General features: G+C 49.5%; 1 protein-coding gene across 1 annotated transcript in view; it reads left to right on the top strand.

The window, feature by feature from the left end:
* The first annotated feature begins 941 nt into the window (after window positions 1-941).
* mrpl43 (mitochondrial ribosomal protein L43) overlaps window positions 942-22167 on the top strand; it is a 42445-nt gene continuing 21219 nt past the window's right edge. Inside the window, exons 1-2 of the mRNA XM_078565154.1 lie at window positions 942-1403; window positions 16620-16726. Coding sequence (XP_078421280.1) covers window positions 1273-1403; window positions 16620-16726 — 238 coding nt within the window. The 5' untranslated portion in view covers window positions 942-1272. The remainder of the gene's footprint in view (window positions 1404-16619; window positions 16727-22167) is intronic.

Below are 22167 nucleotides of genomic sequence, written 5' to 3'. Positions count from 1 at the left end.
TGCAACATTCTGGGATGTTCCCGTGCATTTTAACGGGAGGTTTTGCACCGTTTCTACATCAAACCACCCCTGCCTGTTACATCAACCTCACTGCTTAGGGCGGAATGTTGCGAATCGAATTCAATGTAAATAAAAGCAAAACACTGCGGATGTTGTAAATCACATTGGCCTCGAAATGTTAACCCTTGTTTCTCCCGCCACGGATGCTGCCGGACCCGCTGAGCTTTTCCAGCAATTCTGTTTTGGCTTCTACTTTTATGCAAATCTTTGCTAACTGCAACAAGACCTTTGCGAGATTATCGATTAAGGAGGACAAGCAGCAAACGCGCAGTCTTAATGCACGAATGCACAATTCAAACCGATCACGTTCGCATCGCTTCGCGTAGTTTGGAGCAGAGATTGGGGGGGGGGGTCGGTCCGCCCACCTTACCTAGCGGCGACCAGGTTTGCAACGCTGAGGCTATTCCTTCAAAAAGTCACTGGCCGCGATCTCCAGCTTCAAACTGAAGCATTGCAACTCCTAACATTAGGCACTGGTTTATGCAACCCGGGAACTAAGAGAGCCCCGTTATACAACTACACACACACACATACACATTCACAGCCCGCATGCATTCACAGCGGCTCTCTTCACGTGTGTAGCAAAGGACGAACCTTGTGTAACAAGGAGGAGGTCCGGCCGAGGGCGCGTGCATCGCTTTAGAATCTTGTCCCGGGCGTTTGGAACCCTGGCCCGGGGATTTAGAATCTTGTCCCGGGGTTTGGAACCCTGGCCCGGGGATTTAGAATCTTGTCCCGGGGATTTAGAATCTTGTCCCAGGGATTTGGAACCCTGGCCCGGGGATTTAGAATCTTGTCCCGGGGATTTGGAACCCTGGCCCGGGGATTAAGTTGCCTCGCGCTGCCAGGCAAGGTAACGAGTGAATGCCTTGGCCCGCTGTGTGTCTGGCAGGCCTGCTTCCCTCTCCCTCCCTCTCTCTCTGTGTGTGTGCAGCCCCACTGCAACCACCCGCTCTCCCCTCTATTATTATCTGCACTATTATCTTCCGCAATATTTACCACCCTTTTTATTTCTTTAATTTGCATTGAAAAATTTGCAGCGCGATACACTTTTTAAAAAAATATAACTTTGCTTCCAATGTGTAGCTTCCTGCACCCTGAAGGTAAAGGGGGGTGGGGTGGAGGGGAAATGCCTATCGGAGGAGTTTGAGTGCTGCACAAATAAATTGCTTCCTGTGGCACTGTGTTGTCTGTGGTGTGTGACAGGGAGGCATGACGGCCAGAGGGACTGCTAGCCGCTTCCTGCAGAGTGTCTTGCAGAATGGAGTGGGCAGGTACATCTGCCAGCTGAAGAGGCTCAGCCTGGTGTTCAGTAAAGATGCTCCCAGCAGCAGAGGGGTCAGGTTAGTACCAACCCTCCATTCCCCCCTTCCCTTCCCCTTCCCCTTCTCCTAATCCTGCAGGTACTAACCCATTAAAGGCAATGTGTCTTGGAAAATGAGCTGGAAAAGATGCAGAGCTGTGAAGATGATGAAGAGAGGCACGGGCAGTGGTTGGAGAATCCGGTGACCTGCACCTTTTCCCTTTGGGGATAAGGCTGAGGGAAAGGGGGGAATTTTTTTCCATTCGTTCCCAGGGTGCGAGCCTCACTGGCAAGGCCAGCATTTATTGCCCATCCCTTATTGCCCCTGAGACAGGTGAGCTGCCTTCTTGAATACAACGGAGGGGCTCGCTCGGCCAATTCAGAGGGCAGCTAAGAGTCAGCCACATGGCTGTGGGGTCTGGAGTCATGTGTAGGCCAGACCAGGCGAGGAGAGGCAGATTTCCTTCCCTAAAGGACATTATTGAACCAGATGGATTTTTACAACAATTGCTGATAGCTTCACAGTCGCCATTACTGAGACTAGCTTTATATTCCAGATTTAATTTTCCCCCCATCTGCCTTGATGGGATTTGAACTCCCATCTCTGGATTTTTAGTCCAAGTTTCTGGATTACCGATCTCATAACATAATCGCCGTGCTACCATACACACTAGAGCTGTGGCATTTAGATTGAGAAGGTTTAGATTAGGAGGAGCAGTCAGAAATAAAAACAGAAAGTGCCGGAAAAACTCAGCAGGTCTGGCAGCGTCCGTGGAGAGAGAAAAACAGAGTTAACGTTTCGAGTCCGATATGACTCTTCTTTGGAATTGAAGACGTTCTAAAGAAGAGTCACATTGGACTTGAAACATTAACTCTTGTTTCTCTCTCCACAGACGCTGCCAGACCTGCTGAGTTTTTCCAGCACTTTCTGTTTTTATTTCAGGCCTCCAGAATCTGCAGTATTTTGCTTTCATGTTAGGATCAGTTGGATTTTCGTATTGACTAGAGACAGCAAAACAAGGGATTGTGAGTTTTAAGGTAGATTGGGATGCGATTTAGGGATATGTTCCTTAGAATGTGGTTGGTTCTTGGGGTAGATTAACTTGCTGTGATTCAGGTACTGGGCAAACACATTGGAAGTGAAGCACAGCATCGTAGATGATTGATTTTTTAAAAAAACTTGCACTTTATATAGCACCACTAGCAGCCTCAGGGCATCCCAAACCAATAAAGTACTTTTGAATTGTAGGAAATGGAGGAGCCAATTTGTGCACAGCAAGCTCCCACAAACAGCAGTGTAATAATGACCAGGTTTGCTTTTGTGATAAAAAACAAAAACAGAATTACCTGGAAAAACTCAGCAGGTTTGGCAGCATCGGCGGAGAAGAAAAGAGTCGACGTTTCGAGTCCTCATGACCCTTCAACAGAACTGAGTAATATTAGGAGAGGGGTGAAATATAAGCTGGTTTAAGGTGGGGGGGGTGGGGGGAGAAGTGGGGGAGGGTGTGGTTGTAGGGACAAGCAAGCAGTGATAGGAGCAGATAATCAAAAGATGTCACAGACAAAGGATCAAAGAGGTGTTGAAGGTGGTGATATCTAAACGAATGTGCTAATTAAGAATGGATGGCAGGACACTCAAGGTACAGCTCTAGTGGGGGTGGGGTGGAAAGACTGACAGGGCATTACAGGTATAGATTTAAAAATAATGGAAATAGGTGGGAAAAGAAAAATCTATATAAATTATTGGAAGAACAAAAGGGAGAGGGAAGAAACAGAAAGGGGGTGAGGATGGAGGAGAGAGTTCAAGATCTAAAGTTGTTGAATTCAATATTCAGTCCGGAAGGCTGTAAAGTGCCTAGTCAGAAGATGAGGTGCTGTTCCTCCAGTTTGCGTTGAGCTTCACTGGAACAATGCAGCAAGCCAAGGACAGACATGTGGGCATGAGAGCAGGGTGGAGTGTTAAAATGGCAAGCGACAGGGAGGTTTGGGTCTTTCTTGCGGACAGACCGCAGGTGTTCTGCAAAGCGGTGGCCCAGTTTGCGTTTGGTCTCTCCAATGTAGAGGAGACCGCATTGGGAGCAACGAATGCAGTAGACTAAGTTGGGGGAAATGCAAGTGAAATGCTGCTTCACTTGAAAGGAGTGTTTGGGCCCTTGGACGGTGAGGAGAGAGGAAGTGAAGGGGCAGGTGTTGCATCTTCTGCGTGGGCATGGGGAGGTGCCGTAGGTGGGGGTTGAGGTGTAGGGGGTGATGGAGGAGTGGACCAGGGTGTCCCGGAGGGAACGATCCCTACGGAATGCCGCCAGGGGGGTGAAGGGAAGATGTGTTTGGTGGTGGCATCATGCTGGAGTTGGCGGAAATGGCGGAGGAAGATCCTTTGAATGCGGAGGCTGGTGGAGTGATAAGTGAGGACAAGGGGGACCCTATCATGTTTCTGGGAAGGAGGAGAAGGCGTGAGGGCGGATGCACGGGAGATGGGCCGGACACGGTTGAGGGCCCTGTCAACGACCGTGGGTGGAAAACCTCGGTTAAGGAAGAAGGAGGACATGTCAGAGGAGCTGTTTTTGAAGGTAGCATCATCAGAACAGATGTGACGGAGGCAAAGGAACTGAGAGAATGGGATGGAGTCCTTACAGGAAGCGGGGTGTGAGGAGCTGTAGTCGAGGTAGCTGTGGGAGTCGGTAGGCTTGTAATGGATATTGATGGATAGTCTATCACCAGAAATTGAGACAGAGAGGTCAAGGAAGGGAAGGGAAGTGTCAGAGATGGACCATGTGAAAATGATGGAGGGGTGGAGATTGGAAGCAAAATTAATAAATTTTTCCAGGTCCCGACGAGAGCATGAAGCAGCACCGAAGTAATCATCGATGTACCGGAGAAAGAGTTGTGGGAGGGGTCTGGAGTAGGACTGGAACAAGGAATGTTCCACATACCCCATAAAGAGACAGGCATAGCTGGGGCCCATGCGGGTACCCATAGCCACACCTTTTATTTGGAGGAAGTGAGAGGAGTTTAAGGAGAAATTGTTCAGTGTGAGAACAAGTTCAGCCAGATGGAGGAGAGTAGTGGTGGATGGGGATTGTTCGGGCCTCTGCTCAAGGAAGAAGCGGAGAGCCCTCAGACCATCCTGGTGGGGGATGGAGGTGTAGAGGGATTGGACGTCCATGGTGAAGAGGAGGCAGTTGGGGCCAGGGAACTGGAAATTGTTGATGTGACGTAAGGTGTCAGAGGAATCACGGATGTAGGAGGGAAGGGACTGGACAAGGGGAGAGAGAAGGGAGTCAAGATAGCGAGAAATGAGTTCCGTGGGGCAGGAATAGGCTGACACGATCGGTCTGCCGGGACAGTTCTGTTTGTGGATTTTGGGTAGGAGGTAGAAGCGGGCCGTCCGAGGTTGGGAGACTATCAGGTTGGAAGCTGTGGGAGGAAGATCTCCAGAGGAGATGAGGTCAGTGACAGTCCTGGAAACAATGGCTTGATGTTCAGTGATGGGGTCATGGTCCAGGGGGAGGTAGGAGGAAGTGTCTGTGAGTTGACGCTCAGCCTCCGCGAGGTAGAGGTCAGTACGCCAGACAACAACAGCACCACCCTTGTCAGCGAGTTTGATGACAATGTCAGGGTTGGACCTGAGAGAACGGAGTGCAGTAAGTTCAGAGAGAGACAGGTTAGAATGGGTGAGAGGAGCAGAGAAATTGAGACGACTAATGTCACGCTGACAGTTCCCAATGAAAAGATCAAGAGAAGGTAAGAATCCAGAGGGAGGGGTCCAAGTGGAGGGAGAATATTGGAGGTGGGTAAAAGGATCCGTTGAACGGGGAGAGGACTCCTGCCCAAAGAAGTGAGCACGGAGACGAAGACGGTGGAAGAAGAGTTCAGCATCGTGCCGAGCCCGAAATTCATTGAGATGAGGGCGTAAGGGTATGAAACTAAGTCCTTTGTTGAGCACTGAACATTCAGCGTCGGAGAGGGGAAGGTCAGGGGGTATAGTGAATACGCGGCTGGGGCTGGGATTGGAAAATGGGGTGGGGACGGAGGGACAAGCAGGGGTGGAGGGTCCCAGATGGGTGTTGGTGTCGATGAGTTGTTGGAGCTTGCGTTCCTTAGCACTTGAGAGAAAGAGAAAAAGTTTCTTGTTGAGGCGTCGGATGAGACGAAGAATAAAATGAAACTGGGGGCACGCGCAGCTTTGAAAAAGGGTGCGGCGGTGCTGTTGGAGGGAGAGGTCGAGTGTGTTCATATGGCGGCGCATGGCACTGAGTGTGGATCTCAGAATGCGACGGGAACAGCAGTCCGAGAAACGCTTTATGTCCCGGAGATACCTTGTTGATTGAGGGATAAATATTGGCCAGGACACTGGGGAGAACTCCCCTGTTGTCCTTCGAGATAGTGATGTTTGGCATTCATTTTGAAAGCCAAGAGCTGACAGACTGGGTGTGAAGGATAGACCAAATAACTAAAGGCCAGTCAGTCTGAATCCGATGGTGGGCAAATTTTTAGAATCAATCCTGAGACACAGGATAAACCGAAACTTAGAAAGGCAAGGATTAATCGGGGATAGTCAGCATGGTTTTGTTAGGGGAAGGTCGCGTCTCATTAATTTAAGCAAATGTTTTGAGGAAGTAACGAGGAGGATTGATGAGGGTAGTGCAGTGGACGTTGTCTATGTGGATTTTAGTAAGGCATTTGACACATGGCAGATTGGTCAGGAAAGTAAAAGCCCATGGGATACAGGGGAATGTGGTGAGTTGGATTCAAAATTGGCTCAGTGACAGGAAACTAAGGGTAATGGTTGATGGATGTTTTTGTGAATGGAAAACGGTTTCCAGTGGTGTTCCACAGGGCTCAGTGTTGGGGCTCTTGCTGTTTGTTGTATATATTAATGATTTGGATTTAAATGTGGGTGGAATGATTGGGATATTTGCAGGTGATACAAAAATTGGCCGTGTGGTTGCTAGTGAAGGGGATAACTGTTATCTCCAGAATGATATCAATGGTTTGGTTGAGTGGGTGAAAAACTGGCAAATGGAATTCAATACAGGGAAATGTGAGGTAATGCATTGGGGGAGGGCAAACAGAACTAGGGAATACACAATAAATGGGAGGATATTAGGAGGAGTGGAGGAAGTGAGAGACCTTGGGGTGCATGTCCACAGGTCCCTGGGGTGGCAGGACAGGTGGATAAGGTGGTAAATTAAGCATATGGAATCTTTCCTTTATTGGACATGGTATTGAATACAAAAACAGGGATGTAATGATGAAACTGTATAAAACGCTGGTCAGGCCACAGCTGGAATTTTGTGTATAATTCTGGTCACCAACATAATTGCTCTGGAGAGAGTACAGAGGAGATTTACAAGAATGTTGCCAGGGCTGGAAAATTGCAGCTATGAGGAAAGATTGGATAGGCTGGGGCTGTTTTCCTTGGAACCGAGGAGGCTGAGGGGTGACTTGATTGAGGTGTACGAGGCTGAGGGGCCTGGGTAGAGTAGACAGGGATGTCCTGTTTCCCCAGCGAAGAGGTCAGTAACCAGGGGGCACAGATTTAAGGTGATTGGTAGGAGGATTAGAGGGGACATGAGGAGAAACGTCTTCACCCAGAGGGTGGTGGGTGTTTGGAATTCGCTGCCTGGTTTGGTGGTGAAGGCAGAAACCCTCAACTCATTTAAAAGGTACCTGGATCTGCACCTGATCTGCTGTAACCTGTAAGGATACAGACCAGGTGCTGGAAGGTGGGATTGAAATGGTCAGCTAGTTTTCTTTTGTTCGGCTAGCGCAGACACAATGGGCTGAAGGGCCTCTTTCTGTGCTGTAACTTTTCCATGGTTTTATGGTTCTGTTGTTGACGACTGCCATCCCTGAGGTTTCATGTCTCTGCATCACTCAAACCAACATGTGCTTTTCAGCTGGGGTCTTTGAGTAGTAAACAGGGTTGGGAAGGCAGCCTGTATTTATTGCTCAGGAAAGATTGGACGGGCTGGGGAGCTTATCGCTAGAGAATAGGAGACTGAGGAGTGACCTGAGAGAGGTCAACAAGGCTACAAAGCGGTTTGGTACAGTAGACTGTGAACATGTTTTCACTTATGACTGAGACCAGGACTCGGAGCCATAAATATAAGATAGTCACTGATAAATCCAAAAGGGAATTCGGGAGAACCTTCTTTACCCAGAAAAGGGTTAGAATGTGGACCTCGCTACCACAGCCTTGAACTCATCTTTCTTTCGTTTCTCTCCACCTCCCCCCTCTCCTCATGCTCTTTCTCAGATCATCTCGTCCATGAGACCCACCTCATGTTCCCTCGAATCAATTCCCACAAAACTGCCCATCCTCAGCTCCCCTTTGCTGCCCTCGTCTTTGGTGATATAGCAAATAGGTCTCTACTCTGAGGCACTGTTTTCACACCCCGAGCCCCCACCACACCCTTTAAATCTGCTGCTATCACCCTTCCACCCACAAAATCCCCACCCTTCTGTCCTGACAAATTATCACCCTATCTCCAAACTCCCTTTTGTCTCCAAACACCTTGACTGTGGGATTGCGCCCCAGCTTTCCGGGGGAGGTGATGGCACAGTGGTATTATCACTCAACTAGTATTCCAGAGACCAGGGGTAATGCTCTAGGGACCTGGGTTCAAATCCCACCACGGCAGATTGTGAAATTTGAATTTAAAAACAAGCCTGATGATGACCACAAAACCATCTGGTTCACTAATGTCCTTTAGGGAAGGAAATTCTGCCATCCTTAAGGTAGTCAGGAAGGCATATGGCATGCTTGCCTTCATCGGCAGGGTATTGAGTATAAAAGCTGGGAAGTCATGCTGCAGCTGTATAGAACCTTGGTTAGGCCACATTTGGAATATTGTGTGCAATTCTGGTCGCCACATTACCAGAAGGATATGGAGGCGTTGGAGAGGGTGCAGAGGAGGTTTACCAGGATGCTGCCTGGTCTGGAGGTTATTAGCTATGAGGAGAGGTTGGAGAAACTCGGATTGTTCTCACTAGAGCAACGGAGATTGAGGGGCGACTTGATAGAAGTTTACAAAATTATGAGTGGCATGGACAGAGTAGATAGTCAGAAGCTTTTTCCCAGAGTGGAAGAGTCAATTACTAGGGGACATAGATTTAAGGTGAGAGGAGAAAACTATAGAGGAGATGTGCGGGGCAAGTTTTTTACACAGAGGGTAGTGAGTGTGTGGAATTTGCTGTCAGAGGAGGTGGTGGAAGCAGGTATGATAGTGGTGTTTAAGAGGCAGCTTGACAAATACATGGATAGGATGGGAATAGAGGGATACGGACCCCGGAAGTGCAAAATGTTTTAGTTGATGGGCAATATGATCGGCGCAGGCTTGGAGGGCCGAAGGGCCTGTTCCTGTGCTGTACTTTTCTTTGTTCTTTACCTGGTCTGGCCTACATGTGACTCCATGTGGTCGACTCTTAAATGCCCTCTGAATGAGGGCAATTAGGGATGGGCAATAGACACTGGCCTAGCCAGCGATGCCCACAGCCCATGAACGAATGTAGCACACAAACAGTCCTTATCAGAGTCTGTCTTAGCCGTCAGAGACATGATGGGTCGAATGGCTCCCTGTGCTGCAGATGTTGTTTCTAACATCCCTATGCGATTGTGACCCTGGCTATTCTCTGCCTCTGTCTGCACGGTTTGCCTCACCATCCTCCTCCAATGCCTCTCTTCAGTGCCCGAGTTGGGTGGGATGCCTCTCACCATTCAATATTCCAGATCCAGTCATGAACAGAAGATTCCCTACAGTTACATCTCTTGCCCCTTTGGCCCCCTCCTATCTCTCATCTTCATCTGGCAACATCAGCTGAGGGCACAGCATCAGTTCGGCGTGTATACTGGTGACACCCGAGTTTCTCTCCCCGCCACCACCACCACCATTCCCGACTCCTCCTCTGCCTCTGATTTGTCGGACCGTTTGCCTGACATCCGGTATTGGATGAGCAGAATTTTTTTTTTCTAACCAAATATTGGGAAGACTGAAGCCGTCATTTTCGATTCCTGCCACAATCTCTGTCCCTTAGCCAATTGTCTGGGGACCATTTGCAACTTTGGTATCATAATTGGCCCTTGAGATGATCAACTGATCCCATATCCTCTCCATCACCAAGACCGTCCACTTCCACCTCCTTAACATCACCCAATTGCACCCATGTCTCTGTTCATCTGCTGAATTTGGTTATTCCAATTCTTTCCTGGCCGAATCCCATTTTTTTTTCATTTATTTGTGGGAATGTGGGCGTTGTTGGCTAGGACATCCTTTATTGCCCTTGTTCAGAGGGCACTTAAGAGTCAACCACATTGCTATGGGTCTGGAGTCACATGTAGGCCAGACCAGGTAAGGACAGCAGATTTCCTTCCCTAAAGGGCATTAGTGAACCAGATGGGTTTTTATAACAATCGGCAATGGATTCATGGTCATCATTAGACTTTTAATTCATTCAAATTTCACCAGTCATGGTGGGATTTGAACCCGGATCTCTAGAGCATTACCCTGGGACTCTGGATTTCTAATCAGTGACTGTGCCACTACCTCCCTTTTCCACCCACCATAAACTTGAGCTCATCCAAAGTCCTGCTGCCCAATCCCAACTCGCACCAAGTCCCATTCACTCACACTTCCTGGCCAACCTGGACTCCCAATCCGGCAGCCTCTTAAAAAAATTCTCATCCTTATTTTCAAGTCCCTCCATGCCATCCATATCTCTATAACGTCCTCCAGCTCTACCACCCTCTCAGATTTCGGCGCTCCTCCTGTTCTGACCTCATGTGCACTCCAACTCCCCTCGCTCCACCATTGGTGGCCGTGCCTTCAGCTGCCTGGGCCCTCAGCTCTGGAATTCCTTCCCTAAACCTCTCCGCCGTCTCTCCTCCTTGAAGATGTTCCTTAAAGTCTACCGCATTGACCAAGCTTTTCTGAGCTAAAGGGCCTGACCTTCCGCGGAGTGACAATCAGAGTTAGATCGCCACTCCAGTCCTACTTTTTTTTTTACCTGTAAACCTTCTCGATCCTGCCTTCTGATTCAGGGCGGGTGAGAACTGGGCGTGGGCACTGCCCTCCTGAGGCCTTCGGTCAAGCGCTGCAGGTTCAAATGGGAGGGGAGGCCACACCCCCTTTTTTTAGGGTACTGGCTGCTGTAAATCAATGTGGGTTTAAGGGTCCCGCCCACTCCAGGCCAGAGAGAAGGTAGGTTTGTCAGGTAAGTGGTTAGAATTTTGGTAGGGTGGGGGTAGAGGTGGACGGGCAGTCGGGGGCGGGGTGGAGTCGGACAGCCTGGGGAGTGGTTGGGGGGAGGAGGCTCCAGCGGTTAGCGGGATAGGTGGGGGGGGTATTGTTGGGGGGTAGTCCCTTGGGAGGTTGGGGGGAATTCGGGTGTGGGGGCAGTGCCCTGGGGAGTCAGTGGGGTGAGGGGAGTCCCGTCGGGGTGGGGTGTCAGTGTGGCTCTGTACAATGGTTTCCCAGAAATTAGAAGTGGTTTTAATTCTTCTAACTATAGCTGTATGACAGTCACACTTGCATGCGCGCACACACATAAACACTAGCACGCACACAAATGCACACTAGCACGCACTCACACACACATGCACACTAGCAAGCACACTCATGCACCTGCACACTAGCAAGCACACTCATGCACCTGCACACTAGCAAGCACTCTCATGCACATGCACACTAGCATGCACACACACGCACATGCACACTAGCACGCACACACATGCACACTAGCACGCACACACACGCACATGCACACTAGCATGCACTCACATGCACGCACATGCACACTAGCATGCACACACATGCACATGCACACTAGCACGCGCATACTTGCACATGCACACTAGCACACACTCACATGCACACTAGCACGCACTCACACGCACATGCACATTAGCACACGCACATGCACATGCTCACTAGCACGCACTCACATGCACACACACGCACATGCACACCAGCACGCACTCACACGCGCATGCACACTAGCACGCACTCACACGCACATGCACACTAGCACGCACTCACACGCACATGTACACTAGCACGCACTCACACGCACATGCACACTAGCACGCACTCACATGCACACTAGCACGCACTCACACGCACATGCACTCACACGCACACTAGCAAGCACTCACACACACATGCACACTAGCACACGCACGCGCTCACACGCACATTCACACTAGCACGCACTCACATGCACATACACACTAGCACGCACTCACATGCACATGCACACTAGCACGCACTCTCATGCACATGCACGCTAGCATGCACTCTCATGCACATGCACACTAGCACGCACTCTCATGCACATGCACACCAGCACGCACTCTCATGCACATGCACACCAGCACGCACTCTCATGCACATGCACACCAGCACGCACTCTCATGCACACTAGCACGCACATGCACACTAGCACGCACTCACATGCACACTAGTACGCACCCACATGCATACTAGCACACACACACACGCACATGCACACTAGCACGCACATGCACACTAGCACGCACATGCACACTAGCACGCACATGCACACTAGCACATACTCACATGCACACTAGCACGCACTCACATGCACACTAGCACGCACTCACATGCACACTAGCACGCACTCACATGCACACTAGCACGCACTCACATGCACACTAGCATGCACATACATGCACATGCACACTAGCACGCACACACACGCACATGCACACTAGCACGCACTCACATGCACACTAGCACGCACTCACATGCATACTAGCACACACACACGCACATGCACACTAGCACGCAAATGCACACTAGCACGCACATGCACACTAGCACGCACTCACATGCACACTAGCACGCACTCACATACACACTAGCATGCACATACATGCACATGCACACTAGCACGCACTCACATGCACACTAGCATGCACACACACGCACATGCACACTAGCACGCACTCACATGCACACTAGCACGCACTCACATGCACACTAGCACGCACTCACATGCACACTAGCACGCACTCACATGCACACTAGCACGCACTCACATGCACACTAGCACGCACTCACATGCACACTAGCACGCACTCACATGCATACTAGCACACACACACGCACATGCACACTAGCACGCAAATGCACACTAGCACGCACATGCACACCAGCACGCACTCACATGCACACTAGCACGCACTCACATGCACACTAGCACGCACTCACATACACACTAGCATGCACATACATGCACATGCACACTAGCACGCACTCACATGCACACTAGCATGCACACACACGCACATGCACACTAGCACGCACTCACATGCACACTAGCACGCACTCACATGCACACTAGCACGCACTCACATGCACACTAGCACGCACTCACATGCACACTAGCACGCACTCACATGCACACTAGCACACACACATGCACACTAGCACACACACATGCACACTAGCACGCACTCACATGCACACTAGCACGCACTCACATGCACACTAGCACGCACTCACATGCACGCTAGCACGCCCTCACATGCACGCTAGCACGCACTCACATGCACGCTAGCACGCACTCACATGCACGCTAGCACGCACTCACATGCACGCTAGCACGCACTCACATGCACGCTAGCACGCACTCACATGCACGCTAGCACGCACTCACATGCACGCTAGCACGCACTCACATGCACGCTAGCACGCACTCACATGCACGCTAGCACGCACTCACATGCACGCTAGCACGCACTCACATGCACGCTAGCACGCACTCACATGCACACTAGCACGCACTCACATGCACACTAGCACGCACATACATGCACATGCACACTAGCACGCACTCACATGCACACTAGCATGCACACACACGCACATGCACACTAGCATGCACTCACATGCACACTAGCACGCACTCACATGCACATGCACATTAGCACACACACATGCACATGCTCACTAGCACGCACTCACATGCACACACACATGCACATTAGCACACACACACGTACATGCACATTAGCACACACACACGTACATGCACACTAGCACACACTCACACGCGCATGCACACTAGCACGCACTCACACGCACATGCACACTAGCACGCACTCACATGCACATGCACATTAGCACACACACATGCACATGCACACTAGCACGCACTCTCACGCGCATGCACACTAGCACGCACTCACACGCACATGCACACTAGCACGCACTCACACGCACATGCACACTAGCACGCACTCACATGCACACACACATGCACATTAGCACACACACACGCACATGCACACTAGCACGCACTCACACGCGCATGCACACTGGCACGCACTCACACGCGCATGCGCACTAGCACGCACTCACACGCACATGCACACTAGCACGCACTCACATGCACACTAGCATGCACATGCACACTAGCACGCACTCACATACACACTAGCACGCACTCACATGCAGACTAGCACGCACTCACATGCAGACTAGCACGCACTCACATGCAGACTAGCACGCACTCACATGCACACTAGCACGCACTCACATGCACACTAGCACGCCCTCACATGCACACTAGCACGCCCTCACATGCACACTAGCACGCCCTCACATGCACACTAGCACGCACTCACATGCACACTAGCACGCACTCACATGCACACTAGCACGCACTCACATGCACACTAGCACGCACTCACATGCACACTAGCACGCACTCACATGCACACTAGCACGCACTCACATGCACACTAGCACGCACTCACATGCACACTAGCACGCACTCACATGCACACTAGCACGCACTCACATGCACACTAGCACGCCCTCACATGCACACTAGCACGCCCTCACATGCACACTAGCACGCACTCACATGCACACTAGCACGCACTCACATGCACACTAGCACGCACTCACATGCACACTAGCACGCACTCACATGCACACTAGCACGCACTCACATGCACACTAGCACGCACTCACATGCACACTAGCACGCACTCACATGCACACTAGCACGCACTCACACGCACATGCACACTAGCACGCACTCACACGCACATGCACACTAGCACGCACTCACACGCACACGTACACTAGCACACACACACACGCACATGCACACTAGCACGCACATGCACACTAGCACGCACTCACACGCACATGCACACTAGCACGCACTCACGCACTTACACGCACACGTACACTAGCACACACACGCACATGCACACTAGCACGCACATGCACACTAGCACGCACATGCACACTAGCACGCACTCACATGCACACTAGCACGCACTCACATGCACACTAGCACGCACTCACATGCACACTAGCACGCACTCACATGCACACTAGCATGCACATACATGCACATGCATGCTAGCACGCACTCACATGCACACTAGCATGCACACACACGCACATGCACACTAGCACGCACTCACGTGCACACTAGCATGCACTCACATGCATACTAGCACACACACACACATGCACACTAGCACGCACTCACATGCACACTAGCACGCACTCACATGCACACTAGCATGCACATACATGCACACTAGCACGCACTCACATGCACACTAGCATGCACACACACGCACATGCACACTAGCACGCACTCACATGCACACTAGCACGCACTCACACGCACATGCACATTAGCACACACACATGCACATGCTCACTAGCACACTCTCACATGCACACACACGCGCATGCACACTAGCACGCACTCAGACGCGCATGCACACTAGCACGCACTCACACGCACATGCACACTAGCACGCACTCACATGCACGTGCACACTAACACGCACTCACATGCACCTGTACACTAGCACGCACTCACGCACATGCACACTAGCACGTACTCACACATACATACATTCACACGCTCGCTCGCTATCTCTCTCTCTCTCTCTGTCACACACACACAAACACAAAAGAGACACCCACTCTCATGCACACACACACCCATAGACACAGAAACACACACACACGTATACACACACACACTGTCAGCGCATCTTTTGGTACACCCCAGGTACACTGTCTTGGAGCTCGGAAGTTATGGCCCAATATCTCTTCAGTAGCGTGGTGTCAAACCTTGTTTGATAATGCTCCTGCGAAGCACCTTGGGAACATCAAAGATGCTTTTTAAATGCAAGTTGTTGTTATTCGAAATTTTGTCCTGTTTAAATTAGGAAAAGGCTATTTTTAAGTAATCGCGTCTAAATGGGTAAATCTTAAATAACAACTAAAATTAGCTAGTATAGGCCAATTAAAAAAAAAGCAATTCAAAGATTTAAACTTTACCTGGCCTCCTCAGGCGTTCTAATGTGTGCACCCACGAGGGTCACTGAAAAAAGGATCAGGCACTCCGACTATAAACATCCAATATTTCAAACCCTGCCTTGCACTGAATTGTTTGGTGATTAGCCTATTAAAGAATTTGCATTGTGCAGGAAGGTATCTATGTGTGTGTAAATTTACTGGCCTCAGCTCAGGCCTGCACCTCAATGGACTGCGCTTAGCATTGCAATCACACTGAGCTTTGGTGCAATCGCTTCACGCCAGTGCTAACCTTTGGACTGAGATGTTGGGGCCTGAGCTGTCTCCCGATTGAGACTCCCTTCCCCAGCGACTCTGCTTTCTTCTGGTGTCAGGTCAGGCCCTGGTTCTGGAGTCACCCAGCGTTTTGCTGAGGATGATTTGTAACGTGAACATAATCTGAGAGCGCTCGCTAATTAGTCCTTGGGATGTGGGTGTCGCTGGCTGGGCCCAGCATTTATTGCCCATCCCTAATTGCCCTTGAGAAGGTGGTGGTGAGCTGCCTTCTCGAACCACTGCAGTCCATGTGGTGTAGGTACACCCACAGTGCTGTTAGGGAGGGGGTTCCAGGATTTTGACCCAGCGACAGTGAAGGGACGGCCGATATATTTCCAAGTCAGGATGGTGAGTGGCTTGGAGGGGAACTTCCAGGTGGTGGTGTCCCCATGTGTCTGCTGCCCTTGTCCTTTAAGGTGGTAGAGGCTGTGGATTTGGAAGATGTTATGCGGGATCTTGTAGATGGTACACACCGCAGCCACAGCGTGCCTGTGCTGGAGGGAGTGAACGTTTAATGTGGGGGGGTGAACTGCGGTGGACGCATTAAGGAGCAGAAAAGTGACGGAATATGAAATCTTATACGTCTAATGTATCTTTTTGTGATGTTCTTCCGTCTCCAGAGAGTTCATTGAAGAAGGCGTGGTAGACTTTGCAAAGCAGAATCCTGGGATTGTGGTGTATGTCACAGCAAAGCGGTGTAACGTTCCGAAGCTGGTCGGGGAATACCGTGAGTATCAGGAGCACTGCTCGCCCTCCCGGGAAACTCGGGACAGCAAGTTTGTTCTGTCCAGGAAAATCAGGAGGAAAATCCGATTCCCGTCACAGCTCATACATTGATTATTAACCCTTCCCTTCGTTTTGCTGCCTCTTTACTCAGAGTTTCACATCCTTTTACCCTTTTAATCGGCTCTCGTGTCCGACTTAGGGCCTTTCATGGAATTATACTCGCTGAGGGAGGCCACTCAGCCCACGGTGGCTTCTGCTGGCCCCTTTGTAAGAGCTATGCAGTGAATTCCATTCCCCTGCCTTTCCATCCACAGCCCTTCAGACTTTTCCGTTTTGATTCTTTAGTAAATTTCGAAAGGGGATCAGGTAAGGAATCTGCATTCCTGATTGTCAATGCGCTGCGTAAAATAAAAAACACATCTACCCTCTGATCCTTCGGCTATTTATGGTAAATGTGCGTCCTCCTGCCAATGGTGGGACTGACCGTGTGTCACAGTTCTCACTCCGAGAGTCTGAGTTGCTGTGCAGCCACACTCCTCCACGTGCAAGTTGTCGTCTATGGATAAGGACGGAAGAGGCTCCGACTTTCTTCCCGTTGTTACCGGATGGCCAGGAATCCCTCCCGTGCTTACAGCCGGCCACTGGTGCGTTTCGGAAGGATTTTACAGGCCGACACTCCAGGTTTGGCTGCGCTCTGACCTCACCTTCCTCGGCCATCCAGCCCTGGAGTGAGACACAGGCCTGGTGCTTCTGGCTCGGAGACCAGGGGCGCTACCCACTGGGGGTCACAGGGACCTCCAATCCTCCTGCCGGTACAAATAATCAAACTAAACGGACTTCGTCTGAAAGTGAGGGAGGCAGCAGTGGCCAAAGCGGGAATGTGGAGTAACTAGGAAGGGCGTTGTCTGTCAGCAGGAGGCGCTGTCACCGAAACTCATTTGGCTATAGGAGGAAACGTGTGTTAATCTTGTTACCAGCCAAACACAGTTAGTGGCTGAGATCAAGGCTGATATGTTAGCTTCAACTAGTCAAAATGCCGGTTTAAGGAACGTAGTAAGGGCAGGCTCCTGTTCAGCATTCCCATCTATCAACACGGTTAAGGATCCTCCTGCTAAGAGATATCTCGACGAGCGTGATGGAGGGAAGTCAAAACTCTCGCCCCTTTCTCTCTGTCTCTTTCTATCTGCTTCACGCTGACTTTATTCCTCCTCCAGTCAAAATCTGAGTGGGTAACGTTAATTTGGGCCTCCCCCAGAGCCCGTGTTGTGCACTTGCCGCCTGGCTCTAGCAAGTGAGCCGACACGATGGGCTGAATGGCCTTCCGTGCCACAATCGGCTATTGTTTCTCCACCAGATTACAAATATCGATGAAACCCTGACCAGAGATTTTTATTTTCTAAATTGTCGTATAGAGGGTGTGATTTTAAATGTTGAGCGTCGGGAGTATTTTGTGATTGGTGTAGTGCAGCCTTGGGCCACTAGATGGTGCCCCAGACCTGCAGGTTGGTTAATGGTAAAACTTGGGACTTTTGAGTTTGCTTAACACAGAAACAGAAAATAGGAGCAGGAGTAGGACATTTGTACTTCCAGACTGTTCCATCATTCAATATGATCATGGCTGATCCTCCATCGCGACGCCATACTCCCGCTCTCTCTCCATACCCCTTGACCCTTTTACAGTCCAGAAATCTATCTATTTCCTTCTTAAATATATTCTGTGACGTGGCCTCCATAGCCATCTGAGGTAGAGAATTCCACAGGTTCACAACCCCCTAGGTGAAGAGATTTCTCCTCATCTCAGTCCTAAATGGCCTACCCTGTATCCTGAGATTGAGACTCCTTGTTCTAGACCCCCCCAGCCAGAGGAAATATCATCCCTGCATCCAGTCTGTCCATCCCTGTCAGAATTTTATATGTTTCAATGAGATCCTCTCTCATTCTTCTAAACTCCAGTGAATAAAGGCCTGGTCAGCCTAATCTCTCCTCGTACAACAATCCTGTCATCCCAGGAATCAGTCTGGTGAACCTTTGCTGCACTCACTCTATGGCAAGTATATCCTTTCTTAGGTAAGGAGACCAAAACTGCACACAATACTCTAGGTGTGGTCTCAACAAGGCCCTGTACAGCTGCAGTAAGACATCCTTGCTCCTGTATTCAAGCGCTCTTGCAATGAAGGCCAACACACCATTTGCCTTCTTAACTGTGTGCTGCACCTGCGTGCTTGCTTTCAGTGACTGGTGTACAAGGACACCCAGGTCCCTTTGTACATCAACATTGCCCAATCTATCACCATTTAAATAATACTCTACCATTCTGTTTTTCCTACCAAAGTGGATAACTTCATACTTATCCACGTTATACGGCATCTGCCATGTATTTTCCCACCCCTCAACCTGTCTGAATCGCCTCGAAGCCTCTTAACATCCTCCTCATCGCTCACATTCCCACCAAGTTTTGTGTCGTCAGCAAATTTGGAAATATTACACTTGGTTCCCTCATCCAAATCATTGATATATATTGTGAATAGCTGGGGCCCCGAGCACTGATCCCTGCGGTACCCCACTAGTCACCACCTACCACTCCGAAAAAGACCCATTTATTCCTACTCTCGGTTTCCTGTCTGCTAACCAATTCATGGAATTACAACATGACCAACCCAACCAATTCTGGCATTTATCACCCACATGAGCAGTCCTCTTAAATCCAGATGCCCTTCCCTGCTTTCATATTGCTCCATCCCCCCCCTTTTTATTCACCTACTTTTCTGATCTCTTCAATGTGGGCATGTTTACCGACTTCTGTAGCGTATCCCACAGCCTTGGCAGCTCTCTGTGTGGTAAGATCTCTCCTCTTTCCTGTCGTAAATCTCTGATTTCTTTTCTTTTATTATTGATGTTCCCTCATTCTGGGTTCCTTAAACACTGGAAATTGCCCGTCCCTATCCGCCATTGGACCAGGAGGAGGCCATTCAGCCCCTTGGGGCTACCCTGCCATTCAGACAGATCAGGGCTGATCTGCACCTTAACTCCATTTGCCTGTTATGGCTCCGTATCCCTCGACCCCCTTACCGAATTAAAAATCCATTGTCCTCAGTCTTGAAAGCTCCAACTGTCCGCCAGTGTCTAGAGCCACCTTTTTCTTTTTTGAAATGGAAATATAATTCCAGATTTCCTGTTCAACCCTCTAGACCAAATTGCCTCACCATCTATCCCAATGAAAATAGTCCCAATTTCTCCAGCCTTTCTTTTGTAATTGTATTTCTTCACTCTTGTCACAACCTCTGCAGAGACCAGTAGCTTTTAAAGAGAAATTTGAACTATCTGTTATTAACTGAAAGGATGACATGTCAAGATTTCACGTTTTTAAAAAAAACTTTTACTGTATCAAATGACTAAAAGCACTATTGACTCAACATCATTTTCTCGTGTGGGCAACGTTTCTTGTTACCTATCACTCTCCTCAGAATTACAAGTCTCATTGCAAACAGTTCACAGTTGCTCCCGGCTTCTGTGCCAACATGAAGTAAAAATGATGGGTTTCAGCACCACCGTTTTACAAGTTGATATCAATACCACCTTTCTGGGACTTTGGGAGACACGGGGACTCCCCATTGTAGATTTAGGAAGAGCTGTCAATGTCCCCAAGTGTCTGTAGCTTGTAATTCCCTCTCAATAAACCAATCTGAGGCTTCTCCTCATCTCTTAACAATTAAATCACCCAGGCTGACTGTCAGACTCCAGCACATGTCACATGTCCCTTTCATTTAGGTAGGAAGTTAATTGGCTGTGAGGGACTGTAGGCAGCTCTCTCTATTGGAGAGAAACAATTGGTTATATAGCTTGAGAAGCTCCTGTCCACATTGAGCATGGAACAGGAGAGGAGGCAAGTCCCAGGTCTACCTCAGCTGGAACGAGAATTGAACCTGCTCTTTTGGCATTGCTCTGAGCTACACACTGGCCATCTAACCAACTGAGCTACCCGCCCCTCGCTTTCAGTTACCCTAAGTTTAACAATACGATCTCAAATTACAGCACTCTTTTAAAAAAAACCAAAAGATATGGTCCTTCGAAACCTAACAATTGTAACACCCTGAGCAGCCAGTGACTCTGCATTGCACTCACGTTATGGTCTCTACATCCTTGCTGTAGCATGGAGCCCAAAGCGGCACACATCATCCAAATGTTAGACCCTCTTGCTGTAAAACGCAGTGTTCCATTAGACGTATCCACTTAATGATGCTGCTTTTAATCGCCAGTGAATTGCACTCCTCCCAAATTTCTTCATGCATTCGGAAAGCCCAATCATCTCCCACTCGATTACTTAGACCACCTAACGTTTACCGGCATTGAGTTTCATCCATCCGTTCCCCCAGGTCGTCAACATCATCTCTGGTCCTCGGGGGTCACTCACTTTGTCTCCTGTTTCCGTGTCACTTCCGAATCTAAACTCCGACCCTGTTTTGCTGATTCACGTTAACCTCAGCCTCCTCGACTTGGTCCCAAGAAGCTATTGTAAACTACAATACGCAACAGTTTGCTATTATATAGTAATCCAGTTTATTACCCCGCAAAACACTCGGCAAGCGAAGGTACAGAGGCAATTTGATAGCGGGCCTCAAATCTCGGAGAGATTTTAATAGTGTAAAGAAGGAGAAACTGTTCCCATTGGTTGAAAGGCCAGTCACTAAACGGCACAGATTTACTTGGCGATAGTAGCAGAGGGGGTGAGTTATGATATAGGATGCACCATCTGAAAGGGTGATGGTAGAAAAGGGCAATTGGAGAACTACTCGAAAAGAAAAGGAAAGAACAGGGGCATTTCTACCATCACCCTTTTAGACGGTGCATCCTATATCATAACTCACCCCCTCTGCTACGATCGCCAAGTAAATCTGTGCGTTTAGTGACTGGCCTTTCCTCCAGTGGAAACAGTGGGACTCATTGAGGAGAGGACACTCCCAAATCAGGGTGGCTTGATGGTTTTTGTAGCTTAATCATTGAGATAGACAGTGAATCGAGCAGTCCCCGAATAGAACCCTGTGGTACACGGTTAACCACCTCCAAACACTTTGAGTAACTATCCTTCAAATCTTGCGCTCCATTTTTGCCCCATCTGACTAGCTATTTATCCAATTTATTGTCCTTCTCATTGATACCATTGATACCATACTCCCTAATCTTCTCCATCACTCTCCAGTGAGGCACCTGCTCAAAGGCATTTGGAAAGTCCAGGTAGCCCCGGCCACTGCATCTCCCCCATCTTCCTGCATCTGGTACCTCACCAACAGACATCATACCGGGTTAGTTAACCACAGACATCATACCGGGTTAGTTAACCACAGACATCATACCGGGTTAGTTAACCACAGACATCATACCGGGTTAGTTAACCACAGACATCATACCGGGTTAGTTAACCAACAGATGTCATACCGGGTTAGT

This window comes from Cetorhinus maximus, chromosome 20 (assembly GCF_964194155.1).
Source record: "Cetorhinus maximus chromosome 20, sCetMax3.hap1.1, whole genome shotgun sequence".
Classification (NCBI taxonomy): Eukaryota; Metazoa; Chordata; class Chondrichthyes; order Lamniformes; family Cetorhinidae; genus Cetorhinus; species Cetorhinus maximus.
Note: the sequence above shows the minus strand (reverse complement) of the source record. Positions and strands in the feature narration are given on the sequence as shown.